Source organism: Calypte anna, chromosome 5A (assembly GCF_003957555.1).
Source record: "Calypte anna isolate BGI_N300 chromosome 5A, bCalAnn1_v1.p, whole genome shotgun sequence".
In the NCBI taxonomy this organism is placed as follows: Eukaryota; Metazoa; Chordata; class Aves; order Apodiformes; family Trochilidae; genus Calypte; species Calypte anna.
In genome coordinates, this window is record NC_044251.1 from 19,741,219 (window position 1) to 19,759,610 (window position 18,392).

Consider the following 18,392-nt stretch of genomic DNA (forward strand, 5'->3'; position numbering starts at 1 on the left):
GGGACAAACGTCCTGGCGGTGGCTTTCTGATTGGGCTGCGGGAAACCGAGGTGTGAGCTCTCGTTAGCTCTGAGCGCTGTCACTCTGGCGGGAGCTGGCTGGTACCGGCTGCCGGTGGTTGGTCGGTGGGGCCGCCAGTCTGACTGGGAGCCCTGTGGCGCCCGCCCTCCCCTCTCCTGCCCGACTATTGGCGGTTGGGAGGAGCCGCCGAGGCGCGATTGGCTGCGCCGGCCCTGCCCGCGGCTGCGGGAGTGCGGGGCCGCCAGCCCGGCCGAGCAGAGCCGGGGCGCGCAGCGCGTGGGCGGAGCCTCTCGCCCCATTACCCAGCGGTGCCTTGCGCTGGGCCCCGGCCAGGCCGCGCTGCGAGCGGGATGGCGGTGGCGGTGCGTGCGCTGCAGGAGCAGCTGGAGAAGGCCAAGGAGAGCCTCAAGCACGTGGACGAGAATATCCGCAAGCTGACGGGACGGGACCCCAACGATGTGAGGTGAGCAAAGGCCCCGCGGGGGAGAGGGGAGCGTGAGAAGCGGCCAGGCCGCGAGGCGTGAGGGAGCTGTGAGCGCCCCCCCCGGGAGGGGGGGAGAATCGGAGCGTGTGGGTGAGGGACCCGAAGGACGAGGAGCTGCCCGCAGGCCGCCGCTTTCCCGATCTCCTTCGGGCCATCCCCGCGCCTCCAACTCAGAGCGGGAGAGGCTAGTGGGGCCCCAGCCCCGCTGGTTTGCTGGTGCTGTCTGCCCATCGTTATGGGAGTGGGGGGACACAACCGTGGGGCGTGAGGGAGCGGTCGTGGCCACCTCTGGCTGGACGAACGGCAGCGCCCTGGGGAGGCTTCCTGCAGCGGCCCGGGGATGGCACCGCTAACAACGCCCGCTGTGTCTTGCAGGCCCCCTCAGAACAGACTGTTAGCCCTCACAGGCCCTGGTGGAGGTAGAGGCCGTGGGAGCTTATTGCTAAGGTAAGGAGCTGCAGAAACGGGCGGTGCGCTGTCTTTTTTTCTAGCATTGTTTTTTCCTAGCATTGGTTTTCTTATGCCGTGTTGTAATTCTTGTGTGATGCCATTGCTCGTTGTGCTGCAGTTTCAGTAAGCAGGCACTAAAACCTGCCCCACACCGTGTTTACACTTCAGTGTCGCTACCTGAAATTTAAAGCATCTCCTCATTCTGAGTTAAACAAACTTAAACCGGTTTTTTTTTTTTTTAGCCCTTCCAGCCGCTAGCCTGAAAAATTAAGGGAAACATCAAAGTTAAAAAAGGTGTTTTGTGATATGTGAGACGTTGTTTCTTTGAAATTTTGAAAATCGGTTCCTCAGACATTAAGATACTGATTGCTGTTCCAAGAAGAACAGAAAGCATTAAAGTCAACAGGAATTTTAAAACACACATATGTGAAACCACTAGTGTTCTGGTGTGGGTTTTTCTTTCCTCTTTTCCCCCAGTCCCCGTCAAGTGGAATGAGAAGGCCCTTTTTCATTCCATAGATTGTTCTTAATGTAGTATCTAGCAGAGTTTATTGGTTGAGTTTCAATATTAAACCTTAAGGTTAAGGCTTTATACATCTTGAAAATTATTGCAAATAGGAACACACACTGCAAATATGGACTGTTCATTTTGGTGTAGCTATTCAATTAAGTGCAGAATCATAGAATCATTTGGGTTGGAAAAGACCTTTACGTTCAAGTCCAACCATCAACCTACTATGTTGCTACATCTACACTTTTTTTTAAATACCTCCAGGGATGGAGCCTGACAGCCCTTTCAGTGAATAAATTATTCCTCATATTTAATCTAAACCTGGCCTGGCACAACTTGAGACTGTTTGCTCCTGTTCTATTCTTACTTGGGAGAGGCCAGCACCCACTGCACTACAACATCCTTCCACAGAGTTGTAGAGAGTAATAAAGTCTCCCTTCAGCCTCCTTTTTCCAGGTTAAAAAAGCCCTGTTCTCTCAGCTTTTCCTCATGAGACTTGTGCTATAGACCCTGCACCAGCTTTGTTGTCCTTTGGACATGCTCTAGCTCCCCAATGTTCTTTCAGTGAGGGTCTCAAAACTGAACAGTTGGCCTTGTTGAACCTCATACACTTGGCCCATAGATCTCACCTGCCCCCAAAATTAAAATCTTAATTAACTGGTCCACAAGCAATATGTTTTTACACCTTATTGAAGTACTAACAGTAAAGGATGACAGAGGTGAATAAAATTGTTTTATTACATCATGACCATAAAGCCAAAACATAGGCTGATTGTTCACACTTAAGATGGACCTGGGCTTAGCAAAACTTGTTCTGAGATCACAAGTGTTTTCTTTTTAGGCGTGGATTCTCGGATAGTGGAGGAGGACCCCCAGCCAAGCAGAGGGATTTTGAAGGGGCAACCAGTAGGTAGGTGCAAAAACTGCTGCAAAGAATTAGTTTCATCAGAATGAGAAATTAGAGCAGTAAATATAAAATACTTAGATTCAATAGCTGATATAACTGATGATGTCACTGTCTTCTTCAGATATTATATGTTCAAGACTTGTTGGAACGTATTTGGATGATAGCAGTCAACTGTGGTGAAATTTATACTTTTTTTCCATACCTTAAAACAATTCATTAATTATGGCAATAACAGAAAGATACAGCGAGATTCTTGTAATTTTCAGTTTTACTTGATGTACAGTCTGCCATATTATATTCAGCTTAGTAGCCCAGATTTGGTTTGCAGTAGACAAAAACCGAATTATGACGAAGATCTCCCATTCAATAAATCAAATGCTTACAGTGTGACAATAGACTCAGATTTTGAACTTTCACATCTGGATGCAGATCCACCAGATGTGACTTTATAGTGATCTTTATTCTGTGGTCACTTACATCTATTGGTAGTTCCTGCCTAAAGCAAAGCATGTGTTTGAGTTAATGCAAAATAAGTACTGTGAAATGTCTTTACCAGTCATAAAGCGTTCAGCCACAAGGCTGAGAGTGAAAGCTGAAAATAACTTTTCTTTAGTGATCACTTTTTCTAGGTGACTGAAATAACATTTCCCATTTGAAAAATTCTACCAATCTTTATATTCTGATGTATTTAAATCTGTCTTGTGATCCTTTGTATGAGTAGCCATTTTAGATGTTCTAGAAAAATTCTAACGTACTGAAAAAAGAAATTCCACAGGTATTCTAAAAAGTTAAATACAGCAGTAAATGTGAGCTCTCCCGTTTACATCATGGTGGAAGTTGTGTTAAACTGTTTTCTCACCAATTTTTGCCAACAGTAGATTTTGTCTGTAAAATGCTACTTACTGGTCATTGGAACAATGGGTAGATTTTTTTTTTTTTCCTGAAAGTGTTGGTTCTTTAGATAAGCTGGCTTGTATTTTCGTTGTTCCAGGACAGGTGCTGTCCTAAATATGCGAGACTTACTGACCACTGCTGCTTTTTCTTCTTCAGGCTGGGGGGAGAACGTCGGACAAGAAGAGAATCACGCCAAGACAGCGACGCAGAGGATGACGATATTAAAAAGGTAACACATGATAAATGGAGCTGTACAAGGAGAAGTGTGCTTATCTGGAACATGAACAAAATAGCTTGTTTTCCTCTGTTGCAGCCAGCATTACCATCTTCTGTTGTTGCTACCTCCAAAGAGCGAACACGTCGAGACCTTATACAAGATCAAAATATGGATGAGAAAGGAAAACAAAGGTACGCATAGACCAAACGCTAGCATGGTACTTCTCAGTGCTAACATGCAAAGTAGCTTTACGTTGGAGAAGTCTTATACAGGTGCTATTAGGTTTCAGAGATGATGTTGAAGAGGTACCAGAATTGATTTTAAGTTATGCTCTCATAATTGATTTTAAATTATTCTCTCAAAATACGTCATAACAGTAATAATGCATCATTGGCATCATGTACCTCACAGTTGTTCTACTTCCCAGGCCACCTACAGGAATAGGTTTGCCAGTGTTGCTGTAGCTGATTGTCTTTGAGTAAGAGAAAATAAATATAGCTTCACTGGTTACTAAACATTTTTGATGTTAGAACTGTCTTGGTACATCTTTTTTTTATTTTTTAGTTGAAGGAGGGGTTTGGGATTCTGCCCCTTTTTTTATTGTAGTGGTTCCATCGTGTGTTTCTTTTTTCTTACTACTTTCAGACTTACCGTGTGTGCAGTCTGACCTTCCTATTGCCTGTTTCTGTTTAGAGCCCTATACATATCTCCTTTTTTCTATTATTTTATTTATGTTGGGGTAACTCATTATTTTTGCTGAAATACAGGTCTCTTGTGCTGGAAAAACAAATCTGTAACTGCAACCAATCTCTTGGGCTCCATCTACTTTAGTCTGCAGCTCATTTGGTGCAACAGTAATAATAATATCATATAATCTTTCAAATAACATGAGCTGGAATAAGGATCTATAGAAATCTTGTCTAATAAGGACCACAGATCAATTAGCACAGAAAAGATGCTTGCTTTTTTTACAGTTACAACACCAATAACAGACTGCTGTTACTTCCATCACCAGTTTCCAACTGCTTTCCTCACAGAAAGATTTTCAAAATACTTAGTGGACTTCCTAGAGCTTCAGGCACTAAAATTTTGTTTCCTCAGAATAGTAGTTTTACTGTTTATCACTTCAACAGACTTCTGGGGAGATGAGAAAATCAGGATTGATGTCCATGTGACTTGTGGTGGAAAGAGGTTGTTCAAGAGGACAGCATTCACTGAAATCTTGCTTTTGCTTAGTGTCTTCTAGGATGTCATTCATATACAAATACACTTTAAGGAATCTCGAGCTCTCAAGTCTTTGTTCCTATTTGTACTGTTTAATATACAAGTACTTCTACCTTTCTGTGTCAGGTTTATGCTGCTGTAGTATAGTGATACTGAGTGAAGAGAGTACCGTTTCCTTTCTTTCTTAATTGGGTAAAAGTTCAAGGCGAGTAAAATAGTCTGCTTCTTGCTGTAAAGGCTTAATTTGGGATTAAATGAAAAGAAAGAAAAGGTGAAATTCAAGAAATTAGTTGCTTAGAAGAAGGGAATTCCTTGCAGAATTTTACCTATTTTTCTCAAAACCCCACTTAATTGAATGAGAGGAATTCTGGTTTCATCCCACAGTTCAATGTCTGATAGTAGAAGATACTGTTAGGCAAACTGACAGAGAAGCTTTTCCTCCCCTGTGGCTCCGTTTCTCCTCAGTCCTCTGAGCAGGGAGAGGGCTGTTTTTCAGAAAGCACCATGACCTTCCACTTAACTGCCTTATTGATAGCTCACACTGTATTTACTTAACCTTTTCTTCAGTACACTGCTTCTGCAATTTATTTTTTTTTAACATTTCCTTAGTGTTAGTTTTTCCAGATGAAAATGTGCTGGCTTCCAATTTTCCCACTGCTAACTGCTGTGTTATGGATAAGAGCCATGTCTTACTCTTAAGCAAAATATGATATGTCACTGTAAATTATATCCTTGACTGTCAGCACAGGGTTCTCTTGCTAATGGCCTTGAGTAGTACTGAACCTTTTAAAAATAAACATCTCAGAGGTGAAAAGTTTATCCAATTGTTTATGCAAGTAAAATTCTTAGTACTTGAACTGAATCTCAAACTTCTTTTTTTTTTTATTCAGGAATCGACGTATATTTGGCTTGTTGATGGGCACTCTTCAAAAATTTAAGCAGGAGGCCACAGTTGCTACTGAGGGGGTACTTATTTTTAGTTCTTATCAGATTATAAATAATAAAGCAAAATCATGTGCTGAAACAACTTCATGTAGGAATGAGAATTCCCAAGGTGTAGGGTGCAACAAGTTATAAGAGCGCACATAGATTTTTGTTTGGTTTAGTTCAATGGCATTGGGGTGTGATGCTGGAAGGGGATGCAAACTAAGTCAATATTTTACAATACTATTTCTGGTCATTGCAGAAGTGAAAAGGCAAGCTTTGTTGATGGTTGGGGTTTTTTCTTTGTTTTTTTTCCTGAATATTTTAAAAACATGCAAAACAAAACAGATAATGTTTTCTTTACATTATTTGGGGATCATTTCACAGTAAATGGGATTTAATCTATTTAATAGATCGTAGGCTTCTTCTGTAAGTAATGGTGATTCAGTATTGCTGAAGCAATGCCTACCCCTATGTGTTCCAGATATTTAAATTATAACCAAGCATGCAGAAATGTAGAGTTTTATTATAGTTTTATTACAGTTTGACTAGGAATGGCTTTCCCCTCCCAGTATAGACACAAAGAATTCCTGTTTTTAATAAAAGGGTATGATTCTACCGAGGTGAAGGCTTTGCATAACTTTGTGCTAACTTCAAAAAACTCATACATAGGATGGTGGTAGTTTTATTCCTAGTATGCTTTTTTAATTTGTGGAGGATTTGGTATCTGTTTACTGTTGCCTAAATGGTTTGTTCAGTTCATACTAATAACCTGTACTTATTAGTGACAGATAGAATATCTCTAAACTTAAAACCTTTTCAGTGTAGCATTAGCCTAGCTGGCTTGCAATGTTGGTATTGATTACTTTCAGATTCAGTATTTTATTTCCTGCTGTTTTATCTAACTTTTAATGTAGCACATGAGAAAGGAACAAAGTTCTCTGTTGCCTACTTGCCTTTAGAACTAGAAACTATTGATTAGGATTGTCTGGAAGTATCGAGTCCTTGTCTGACTTACAGTAGTATGTGTTTGCATAAAAAGATTTTGCAGAATTACTGCTCTTTGAAATGTTTTTCTGAGAATTTATATAGATGTTGCTCTCTTCATATATAGAAAATAAATATAAATCAAAGCAGAGACCTGAGGAGCTTTGCGACACAGCTGTTTTGTTGTCAAGGCACTAAATTGTATTTTTTTTTTATTAGCTCTTGTACAATCTGAGCGTATGGCTGTGTCAGGCATACAAATGGCATTCCTGGATTACAGTAATATATCTAATTAACAACGAATATACTGGAAGTATTTTCAACATAATTTTTGTTGGTCAAAAACACCAGTCTGCAGCCCTTTCTTTGTTTCTGGGGGATTTGACTTTTTTCCATCAAAATGGAATGAATACCTGAAATCTTAATTCTTTTTTCCTTATATTGGAAAAAAAAAGCTGCAGCTTGTATAGAAAAGTGAAATTCAAACTGAGTGATAGAAAAGTAGACATAAATCCACAGGAGCCCATAATTTTATAGTTAACCCACAAAGAATCAGGTGCCAAGAGGAATTACACTCTTCCATTACTTGTGATTTAGAAGATATTTCTAAATGTGTTTTTAGGAATGCCTTTAATGGTGTAAATAATTAAAATTGTCTTGATTAGGAAGTTTTTTAAACACTTCTTCTATTTATCTTAGCAAAAGAGACGAAAAGAAATTGAACAAAAACTTGAAGTACAGGCAGAGGAAGAAAGAAAGCAAGTTGAAAATGAAAGGCGAGAACTGTTTGAAGAAAGGCGCGCTAAACAGACAGAGCTGCGGATACTGGAGCAAAAGGTTGAGCTTGCTCAGTTGGTGAGTTCTAGTTTTGCTCTTGATCTTTCTCTAGTTTCAGCTATTAAACCTGTGTACATGAGGGTTATTTTCTTTCATTTCTCAGCAAGAAGAATGGAATGAACATAATGCTAAAATAATTAAATACATAAGAACAAAGACAAAGCCTCACTTATTCTACATACCTGGCAGAATGTGTCCTGCTACACAGAAGCTGATGGATGAGTCACAGAAAAAGATGAATGGTAAGTGGTCTTTGAGATATGCTTGAAATTTGCTATACACATTTCTTTCAAGTTTCTCAAGGTTAGGACAAACTGTATGCTTCTGCATGGATGTTCACCATAATGAATATCAATAACTCTTTCAGTGGCTTATTTTTCTTGGGTATGCTTTGATTCTCTTACAATAAGTCAAAAGAGATGTATGTATAATCTCAGAGGTATGTGCTTAAAACACAGTTTTAGTACGCAGAGGTATGCCAGTGCAGCAGCTTAGCTTTTGAAAAGGCAGATTCTGTGGATTGAAAACCTATTGAAACAGTTTGGGTTTTGTTTTTTTTTTTTTTACAGGTTTTATGACGTATTTGACAAGTTTTTTCTTAAGTACAACACTAAACTTTGATTTTGGTTTTTTTACCTTAATGTGTGTTCATTTCTGTCTCACAGGATGACTATGTTTTTCTTTTGGAAAACAATTTAAAATACTGCGGTTGGTGGTAGACCTGCTGTTCTTTCTACTGATTTGAGAATGTATTGTTATTGTTTTCATTAGGAACTTTTCTTCGTTGTGAGGGATTGGGGGGATAAAAGATGCCAACTCACCTGTCTGAATAGCTCATGTTATTTAAGCTTTCTTAATACCTAACCATCTTTTTACTGATTCTTATTCTTTTGCTTACCTTAGGTAGTATAATAGATAAATTAGATAATTTATCTAATTATGCTAATAGATAAATACAAGGGAGCTCTGGTATATTTTGATACACTGTTGGTTGGATTGATTTTAATGAAGTCAAAACTTCTTTTTGTTAGCTTAGATTTACTGTTCCAATACTGACCTGAGTTGACTGTCCCCTTTGCTTTGTTTCTTAAGGTAACTAGCAGTCTTTTTCATAATGCATGAATGCTTGCTACTCCAGAATGAATAAGGGTGCAGTATTTATAAGTTAAAAGAGATTGATATCTTGTTAGCTCATAGTTAAAGAGAAAAGATTCTTCAGTGTCTGTAGATTAGCTGAAACTATATTTATGCATTTACTCCCTAGCACTCTTTGAAAGCAGGAGAAATGAATTTGCAGAGCAGATTAACAAAATGGAGGCCAGGCCCAGAAGACAATCTATGAAGGAAAAAGAACATCAGGAGTCGCAGAATGAAGAAAAGAAAGAAGAACAGAACAAGGAGCAGGAAGAGGGTAAGGCGGCTCAGCAGGTGGAAGAGTTGGAGACAGGTAATCAGCACAATGATGTAGAAATGGAGGAGGTAGGGGAGGAAAAGGGAAAAGTAGGCTCAGGGCATAGTGATGCAGAGAAAGACCAGGAAGAGGATGAACAGAAACATGAAATGGAGAGTAAAGCAGAAGAGTCTGCTGAGGTGAGGGAGAATGACAAGCAGCAGGATGGTCAGCATGAAGAGGTCACAGTTACAAAAGAGGAAAGTGAAAACATTCAGCCAGTGGATAAGGAGCAGGATGTGGCTGAAATGAATGAGGCAGATAGTGTAGAACCTGTAGAAACTGAAAATGGCAAAGAAATGGAACTAGAAACAGAGTGTGATCCTCAGCTAGAAAAAGAGTGTAACGTTCCTTCTCCTGAGAAGGAGAAAAGTATCAAACCAGAAATTGATGCTGAATCTGAAGAAAAGCAGGAAAAGGCACCTGAAGCTCAGTCAGAACCTGTGGCTGAGGCGCTCTCTCAGCCACAGTCTGTGCCACTGTCACAGTCACCTCAGTTGTCTCAGTCCACTCAGGATACAGAGCCTCAGGCAGACAAGGATGACACTGCTGTTCTGTCTGTGAAGGTGGTTGAGGCACAGACAGAGCAGAGTCAGACACAGAGTGTAGAAATTAAGAATAAGACTAGGAGTAGAAGCAGGGGTAGGGCAGGGCACAAAACCGGCCATGGCCGTAGTAGCAGCAGTAGTAGTAGCAGTAGTACTTCAAGCAGTACTACTAGTGGAAGTAGTTCCACTACTGGCAGCAGTAGCAGTCGGAGTACTTCCACCAGTAGCAGCACTACGAGTGGAAGTACTAGCAGGGACAGTAGCAGCAGTAGCTCTACTAGTAGTGAAAGTAGGAGTAGAAGCCGAGGAAGGGGGCATAACAGAGACAGAAAACACAGAAGGAGCACAGATAGGAAGCGAAGGGATGCTTCAGGTGTGGCTAGAAGCCACAAGTCCTCAAAAGGTGGGAGTAGAGATACCAAAAGCTCAAAGGATAAAAGTTCAAGATCTGACAGGAAGAGGTCTATATCAGAAAGTAGTCGGTCAGGCAAGAGAACTTCACGGAGTGAAAGAGACCGTAAATCAGACAGGAAAGACAAAAGGCGTTAACAGAAGAGACCAAGCTTCCTTAGCCTAATCTTTGCAGCGGAAGATTATCTGAGTGAAAGGATTCGTTGTAAGGAGGAGGAGAAGGCTGCCTTAAGAATTGCATGCTGTAAAAAATCTTTTGGAAAAATGCAGACTGTTTACCAGGCATTCTTGTACTTTTTACATCATTTTGTAAAAGGTTACTTACCAAAATTATGTGAAGTTCCTGAAAATGTAAAAATAAAAAATTAACACTCCTTTGCATCTTTTTTTTTAAATATCCTGTACTCATTAATATCCTCTGTATATTTTATTAGGTAAACCTTTAAGTAGGTGTGATCATACTTCTTCTGTATCATACTTTTTTTTGTAGAAATAAATGTGCATTTTAAATAAATTGTTTGAGATGTCCTGTTGGCAATTAAATTCCCCTTTAGATCATATGTAGAGAGGCATAAAACTCTGCTTTTCACCTCTATTCTTTGCAAAAATTGGAATCTTAAGACCCAGTTAAGGGAGTAGTCTCTCCAGTGCTGAGTATGAAGAGGAAAGTAATTGGTTTTGATCGCTACTTTTTGTTTTCTTCTGTAATCTCAAGCTCTTATGCAATTCTGTCTTGCAGTTTTATAAAACTTTTTCCTATTGATAGGCAAGGAGTGATTAAATGGGAATGTTTATACTGGGATAGATAGCTGAAGTCAGTCTGGAATACCACTCTTACCTGCCTTCTGCAGGTGCTTTGGTAGTATTGACATCCATGGTTTGGAGACAATCTGTTTAATGATATTCCTTGCTTTGGCCAGTGGAGGAAAGACATCAGCTTGCTTCTCAACCAGAATTAATTTTATTCTAGTTGCAGACTAGTCTTTAATGCCTTCATACCTCTAGGAATAATAATATTGCAGTGTTGGAGTTACCTGGGACTACCTAATACTAATGTGTGCGTGCAAGAATTCTTTCTGAATGTATTTAATACAACTTAAAGTGGTATGGTGTTATCTATGAAGGTGAACACTGTTTTTATATAATTTTGTATGGAAAACAATAACATCTGTTGCTCTGTTCTGTATTTGTGCAAATAAATGTGGCTTTGTAGACTACTCTTTTGCTGCCTATGTTTTCTATACCACAGGTATAGTACCTTAGTCTTTGTACACGTAAAGCATCAATCATAATTGTAGGCGGCTGTACCCTAGAAGCTCCATATCCAAAATTGTTCTTATTTAGCCTTATTATTAGGCTATTTAGGCTTAAATCAATGCCTGTTAACTGAATATGAAACTGTTACAATCTGTGTTGTCTTTGTAGGAAGAGAATTCTTACGTGCCAAATTGCAGACCACGGAGTCCTAGAAATATTTCAGAACAGGAATGACATGCAATCTTATTGTACAAAATGCCATATATAGCCATTTTTTTCTGGAAAATAGAGCAGGCTTTTGCTAAGTCCTAGTTTGGATGGGTGCCAATTTTTTGATTTTTCTGTCTAAACTCAGAGGAACTGAACTCTGAGTTCTGAACTTCATGGCTTAAAAGAAATGTGTCTTGCAAGGCGTGGAGTGTTCTTCCAGCACAAACAGAGCAGGAAAGCTCCTCAATAAGTTCTATACTTGCTTCTGTCTCTTCAGTTCCTTTCCTGGTTCAGTATTGCGTCTCTGATTGTCCACAACTGAGAATCATCTTTAGTTCCTGTCTGTGGTCTCCAACTGTATTTCCTTCCTCAGAGTACTGTGGTGGTTTAATATGCCTTCTGTTTTGAAGGACAAGCAGAAGTTAAAATGCCTTATTAAAGAAGTTAACAGCAGTTTACCACAAGGAACAAACTTCTGTGTAGTTGAGCACGTCACTGATTTGTGTTTCAACTACTTGCGCATTTCAAATGGTCTTTGGAAGCCATTTTATATTTGTTGAAAAGGGGAAAAACTAAGAACAGAGCAGAGATGCTTTATGTGAGTGGGCAACATAACTGTGTGTGCTCTATGTCTGTGGTGGTGGGCTTCCACCAGATGATCACTTCTAGTTTTAAATAAAACTTTAAAAGATCTTTGGGGGTTTATATACTCCATGCCATTTGCTTGCCTTTTTCTTCATTCTTGGAAGGCTCAAAGAATGTTTTTTCCTTTATGCTTCATGTGGAGTCTTTGTCAGAGTAGATTTTACATGGATTGTTCATTAATTATAAGCTGAAATACGACTACGTAAAAGGTACAACTCAAATTCCTGCTCCGTTACTTAAAGTGATGTCTTTGTGCTTAGAACAGCTTCATTGTGTGCCTTCAAAGGAAACCTGAACATAATTTTTCTGCAGAAAGTAGGTGTCACTGAACTAAAAACCCCCTCCAGGAAAATAATTTCCAAACCTAGTGAATTTGCAAATAGATTTCTAGAGCATCTTTTGTATATCAAGAAAGGAATGGGTTTGTGTTTAGGCCCCAGCTGCAATTTTGAGATTCAGGTTCAGCTGCAGATTTTGCAGCAATTGCAGTGGTACAACAGGACAAACCTATTAATTTTATCCACATCCCAGATCTTTAAAATCAGTTTCCCTGCTCAAAGAAGTAGACTACATGTAATTATGATGACATCAAATTCTGCAGCAGTGGTGTATGAGTAATATCCACAGATCTGTGGTTTGGAAGATAAGATTTTACTACTTCAGACTCTCTGCCCCCGGTCTCAATTTTATAGCAATCCTATGTTTTATCACAAGTCTTGTTCAGGCAGCTGTTATTAGGTGACAGAGTTCTATTATATAGCAAAACATGAGGCATTCAAAGCTTGGAACTGTATTACCAAGATTCAAATTAACATAAGTCAAAAGTTCCGTAATTTTCTAAAAATGCACTGTTAAATGTTATGCTTAGAACAGTTTTTGTAACTTTTTCTTGTGATTTGTTATCCTGGATGAAAAAGTTGATTTAAATTTGGATACTGTTGCCTGTTTACATTTGTATAACTGCAAATTAGTTTTCTTCCTTTGACTTATTAAGTTCTCAAAGATTCTTTTTTCAAAAAAAAGTAAATCATTTTGGTATAACTTTTGATTCACTGTAAAAGTTGATCTGTATTTTCATCCAAACATCCTAAGTCAAGACAACTATCTTTTTAAAGTGCTTTTGCTACAGACTGTATTCTTCCATGTATGCTACACAATGAAAACCTACATTCTATATGGAGCCCTGTGGTGCTATTGTAAGAATACCAGCAAAGCTCTATGTATTATTGTTATTAAAAAGCTGTTGACTTCAATGTACTTAGGAGAACTTTTACCAGTTTAAGATTTGATCTTTGTTGTTTATGCAGATACTGAACCACCAAGGAAATGCAACACCTATTTTACTTATACGAAGCCATGTTTTGAAAAGAGCCACCCAGTGTGCCATCCTACTCAGTTTCCTTAAATGACACCACTGATTCTGAGTTGATATTTCTGGGTATTTTAATGTATGCTAAGAGATCTCGGCATTTCTAGCTCAGTCGTTAAAGTTACTAAATTATCATTGCAACTAAAAAGTTGATAGTTTCATCCCTGTGAAAAATAAGGGTTTAAAATTGTAGTTTATTGTTTTGTTGAGTGTATCTTTCAATTTAATAATGTTTGTTTGGTCAGTTTGTTGAGATAGCGTGTTGTATCCTGTTGTTTTGGGGTGTATGTTTAAGCGTACTTGTAAGGAAGAAAAGCCAGAAAAACAGGAGGAGAGGCCGACCACAGGGGCCCGCGAAACAGGGACATCACGTGACCATTCCCCTCAGTAACAGAGCAAAGCCCGCAAAGGAAGAACCAATGCTGGGAGAGCCCGCAAAACAAAAACCAATGACAAACTGGTAAGAGACTAAGGGGAAGGGGTTTATGAAAAGTATAAAAGAACCGGTTTTACTTTATCAAACTTGCGAGCCGGTGGTGGGGCTACAGCTCCCTGGCCGCCCAGCGTGCTGCAGCACGCTGCTTTACTTATATCTCTCTCAATAAAAAGTTTTAAACATAAAGTCAGCGTTTTTAACAATCCCAACAAAAGCTGCTGGTCTTCAGATTTTACTCTTTCATTAGCATTGTTTGCCTTTGCGTGTGTAATATTACTGACATTTGTTGCTTCAGTTCTGCAGAACAGAAAATAACTGAAGTCTCACTCTACCTGCTATAAAGCTTTCAACTTTGTCCTTTGGAAGGCAACTGTGATAAACTCCATAAATCTTTGTCTTTAACTCTAGTTCAAAGGTAATCAGAAGTTGTGTTTGTCTAACACCTGCAGGTATAGGATTTACACCCAGAAGAAAAAATATTTAATATGATTTCTTTTTGGAGTTGCTCGAGGAAGAAAGGAACAGAGATCAGAGCAGTGCTCATCAGCCTTTTAAGAGCTTCACATCTAATAAATGATTTTTGAACCTAAGCTATGCAGTAAGTAGTGCCCAGAATAACTTGAAAATTGTAGATGTGGATTAAACTGAGTGGTTTAGGTGGGTTGCAACATTTGATTTCTTGTACACTCCTTTTCACCAGTCTGTCCTAATCTGTAGAGACTTGGTAATAGAAAAAAAAATATTGCCCTTCTTAATCTTCTGCTTGCCAGATCACTGACCCTCTAAGCAGCGCAAGATCCAGGGGAGTGAAGGGAAGAGACTGCTGATGCTGGTGGTGGGGCTGCATCACATCCAGTCAGGAGCAAGGGGTGGGGGCTGACCTGTAGCATGTTTTCCCTGGTGCACAGGACAGCTCTCTGGTGGATTACCTAACAGCAGAGGCAGCTGCTGTGTTAGGTCATAGGATCGGTCTGACTACCAGGTCACGTGGCAAAGGAAGGGGCCAAAGTATTAGATTGCAACTGGGGGACATGTCATCTACAGTGATCTTTGTTTGTTTGTTTGCAGGACATTGCTGGTTAACATGACCCTGGCTCACTTTGTGCCCTCTCTTTGAGGCTCCAGTAGATGATCTGTTTGCTGGCTTAGCACCAGTGGCCAGTAGATTCGGGTTATGGAGATGGAGGGAGGAGAAACCATGCTGCAGTGGGATACAGCTTAGGTTAATGGAAAGGGGAAGGAGAGCCAATTCTGCATGAGTCATGCGGAGGGCTGAGGGAGAGGCAGACCTGCTAGGAAGAATATGACTGCAACTATTATCAGGTTGGGAAGGAATGCAGATTCTTGGGGCACTAGCAAAAAGGGAGAGAGAAGAGGCTAGTTTATGCAGGAGAGTGGGAAAGGAAAAGTGAAGACCCTTTGTAGGTAAATTATATGTCCTTTGTTTAGGTCACCAAGGAAGTGTAGGACAATTATGTGAAGCCTTTGAAGCAAAGCTTACTTGGAACACAAAACTTTCTGCAAGATTTAAATTCTAACAACTTTATACATACCATATAAGCAGCTTTAGAATATTGCTCTGTGATATGTGATATAGAGATAGCATATGGATTTTCTAGTTAAGAGTGTGAACACTGTTAATCACCTTTAAGTGACTGGAGCTGAGTAAGTATTCCCCATGCCAAAGGACTGTACTTAGCATCTTAGTTCATGAGAATATTACAAAAGAGTATGTGGAAAAAAATGGTTTGAGTTTCCCAGTAACCACCTATAAATAATCTAAAACATATCTGTATACACAAATTTTAGTTTAAAAAACAAAAAAAAGCCTGAAAATTGTCAGTAGCTATCTTAGCAATCATACAAATCAATATAAGCATAAAATTGACAGTCCATCTTAAAATCAGATCATAATCTAAAAAATTCTAATACAACCCCCTGCTGAATCTCCTCTAACAGTCTTACACAAACTCTGTACAAAAGAACCTTTTGTCCAGCAGCGTGTCCTAACTCTGTCCGACAGAAGCTAAATTTTGATGTAACCAGAACTAGTTTCTTTGTATTAAAAACAGCAGTCTAGCTACCAGAACATAGTTAATTATTAAACATATGTGTATAATCAGGACACCTGACTTTGCAAATTGTTAGCAGGTTAGCATAGTGTACTTTTGTTTAAGCTGATGAGAGAAGGAAAACAGGATTGTTAGTTTATTTGCAATGTTGCTAGGTAAAAGAATGTAGAATATTCTTGCTAACTGCATATCAAAGCAGTTTCCACAGTTTCAGTGCACAGTAGATTGAATCTACAATGTCAAAGATCTTGGATCAGAGAATTTTTCTTTTGGTAATTTCATTCCTAACAAGTCTGCAGAGTACAAAGGTACTTTCAGAGTGGAAGAAGTGTGGTGATCAGGAATGTGAAAGTAAGTAAAAGTTTTTAAGTTTTTTTTTCAAAAGGAGTCTATGGAGTATGGAGTATGTGCAGCTATTATGAACCATAATGTTAAAATCAGCAATGAAAGAGACTTAAAATGAGCAGTCATAGGAAATACTTGCTGTTGGTATACTAAGTTTATCAGCAATAGGCTTAAACTTTTAAAATAAAAAATGAAAAAATACTTGTATTACCTTGTCTAAGTATACAAGGATTAAAGTTCAGTAAAATTACTCTTGAACAGTTAGGTTTCCATAGAGCAGGCACTATAAAGAAGCTTTGTTTTTAAATTATTACTTACAGGTACAAATCAAATTTTTAAAATTAAAAAAAATTTTAGGCTATAAACTGCAAATGAAGAGTATGTATCTTGTGTTTACAGTACATTCATAGACCATTCTGCAAAACTGTAATTTTTCTACCATAAACAAATTGATTTTTTTTTAATCCTTCTCACAAAACACACTTAATATATCCTTTACTTATTTTTTTACTTTTTAACATGAGAAAGGACAGTAACCAGTTATGGAGTTTCTGGGAAGTGAATAGCTCTGCATGAAGCTGAGCCACTGAATCCCAAGTCAGAAGTAATAAATAATTTCCTATTTATTATTTATTTATTACCATTGTGAAACTTCTCATAATGATACGTACTTGAAGCTGTTTCTAAGCTGTCTCCATTGGTTTGGCAGCCTTAATTGTTGCACTTTCAATGCGGATATCTTGTCCTGAAGTGGAAGAGACCTTAAATTTCCTCTGCTGATGGATCTTTATTTTCGTGTGGAACCATACCGCCTTCAGTGGGTTCTGGATGCTCAGAGATGTCTCTTTGTGGAACACCATTTGGAATGGGCTACAAACTGACAAGAGCACATCAGTATTGGTTTCTGTGGGGAGACAGGGATGGAGACAAAGAGAATGTAAAGTTACTCAAACTGAATTGGAAACTTTTCTTGACACTGAGGTTCTAGTGCTTAAATTTACCTATTTTCTTCATCAGATAAATGTATTCAAAATAGAGGACAAAATCCCTGACGTAATTACCAGGTTTAAATTAGAATTTCTAAAATACACAATTATAAGTGTGCCTGAGAAATCTTTTTAGCTGTTTAGATCTCACTTTAATAGTTGAATTTGCTATTTATCCATGTGCATTTCAGCACTGAAAGCTTGGCCTAATAATGACTTGAAAATACCCATCTATGACAAGAGCTTTTATCCTTGATATCTGTACCAAAAAGGAAAGAAAACGGGATAGGGCTGCTTTTTTTTGCATTAGTTGTTCTCCAGTTGATGATATAAATGGATTTGTATCATAATAAAGCACATGTCCATGTATTAACACATATTTTAATGTATTTAATATATAAACTTCTTCAGTAGCCTATCTGACCTCAGACAAAATGCCTGCTATACTTATTTGTTTCTTTCTTTCTACATATTATCCAGCGGCAATGAGCAGAGTTATAGCAACTACAGACTACTTGGGGCCTGATTGCAGGTATCTTAGCTTCAAAACAGGGGAAGAGATAATGGTATACTCCAAACTCTCAAGGAAAAATGAAAACTTGTGGACAGGAAGTGTAAGTGCTTCAATCTGAAAGACTTCTCTAATAAATAATGTAGGTACTGTAATAATAATAGCCTAACAACTGCAGTCTTCTTGCTTCTAGCGATCTTCCCTCTCTTTTGTAGTATTAACCAGTCATGGATCAATATAATATTTGGGTGATGGGTCATTTTTATTATCTTTATATAGAAAGGAAAAATCCCATCTTGGCAAAGATCATAGTGAAACAAAGTCAAGATCAGAATCCAAGTTTCTTGTCTCCTTCACGTAATCACTTGGCTAGAATGATACCATCTGGTTCCCTTAAAAACATTCTGGACTACCAGGTCAGGTACTTATGAGTCTGTGGGTAAGGAGGTTTTACAGCTTCTTAATCAGGGAGTGATCCTGTAGTGGGATGTGACTTCACAGTTCAGTGCCCAAGGAAAGTTCCCAGAGAAGTTACCATGCATTTGTAATGATTTGGAACAACCAACAACAGTTAGAACAGCCATGTAGTTATGTTATAGCTAAGAAGAAATAGATGCATTGACCCAAATCCAGCTGATGGTAAAAATATGAAAGTGCTTCAAAACCAGATGGTATCAGTATTGGTTTTTTGTTTTG

The 18,392-nt window shown here is 38.9% G+C and overlaps 2 protein-coding genes across 6 annotated transcripts in view; both read left to right on the forward strand.

Moving 5' to 3' along the window:
• Positions 1 to 281: 281 nt before the first annotated feature.
• On the forward strand, positions 282 to 11,082 carry PNN (pinin, desmosome associated protein). 2 transcript variants are annotated; one of them, XM_030451802.1, is made up of 9 exons: positions 282 to 484; positions 881 to 952; positions 2,308 to 2,376; positions 3,424 to 3,496; positions 3,581 to 3,675; positions 5,599 to 5,674; positions 7,319 to 7,474; positions 7,560 to 7,698; positions 8,721 to 11,082. In XM_030451802.1, exons 1-9 carry the CDS (start codon positions 372 to 374, stop codon positions 10,001 to 10,003), a joined length of 2,076 nt encoding a protein of 691 aa, XP_030307662.1. In that variant the 5' UTR covers positions 282 to 371; the 3' UTR covers positions 10,004 to 11,082. The 2 variants fall into 2 exon arrangements, with proteins under 2 accessions (XP_030307662.1, XP_030307663.1); XM_030451803.1 differs by lacking the exon at positions 282 to 484 and adding an exon at positions 2,495 to 2,549 and having other exon boundaries at positions 938 to 952.
• Positions 11,083 to 15,939: 4,857 nt separating this feature from the next.
• The window catches only part of MIA2 (MIA SH3 domain ER export factor 2), a 35,582-nt gene continuing 33,129 nt past the window's right edge, over positions 15,940 to 18,392 (forward strand). The window contains exons 1-2 of one of the 4 annotated variants that reach the window (XM_030451804.1): positions 15,940 to 16,205; positions 17,666 to 17,799. In XM_030451804.1, coding sequence (XP_030307664.1) covers positions 16,091 to 16,205; positions 17,666 to 17,799 — 249 coding nt within the window. In that variant the 5' untranslated portion in view covers positions 15,940 to 16,090. Of the gene's footprint in view, positions 16,206 to 17,034; positions 17,137 to 17,164; positions 17,181 to 17,665; positions 17,800 to 18,392 lie in introns of those variants that run through there. The other 3 variants (XM_030451805.1, XM_030451806.1, XM_030451807.1) reach the window with 3 other exon arrangements.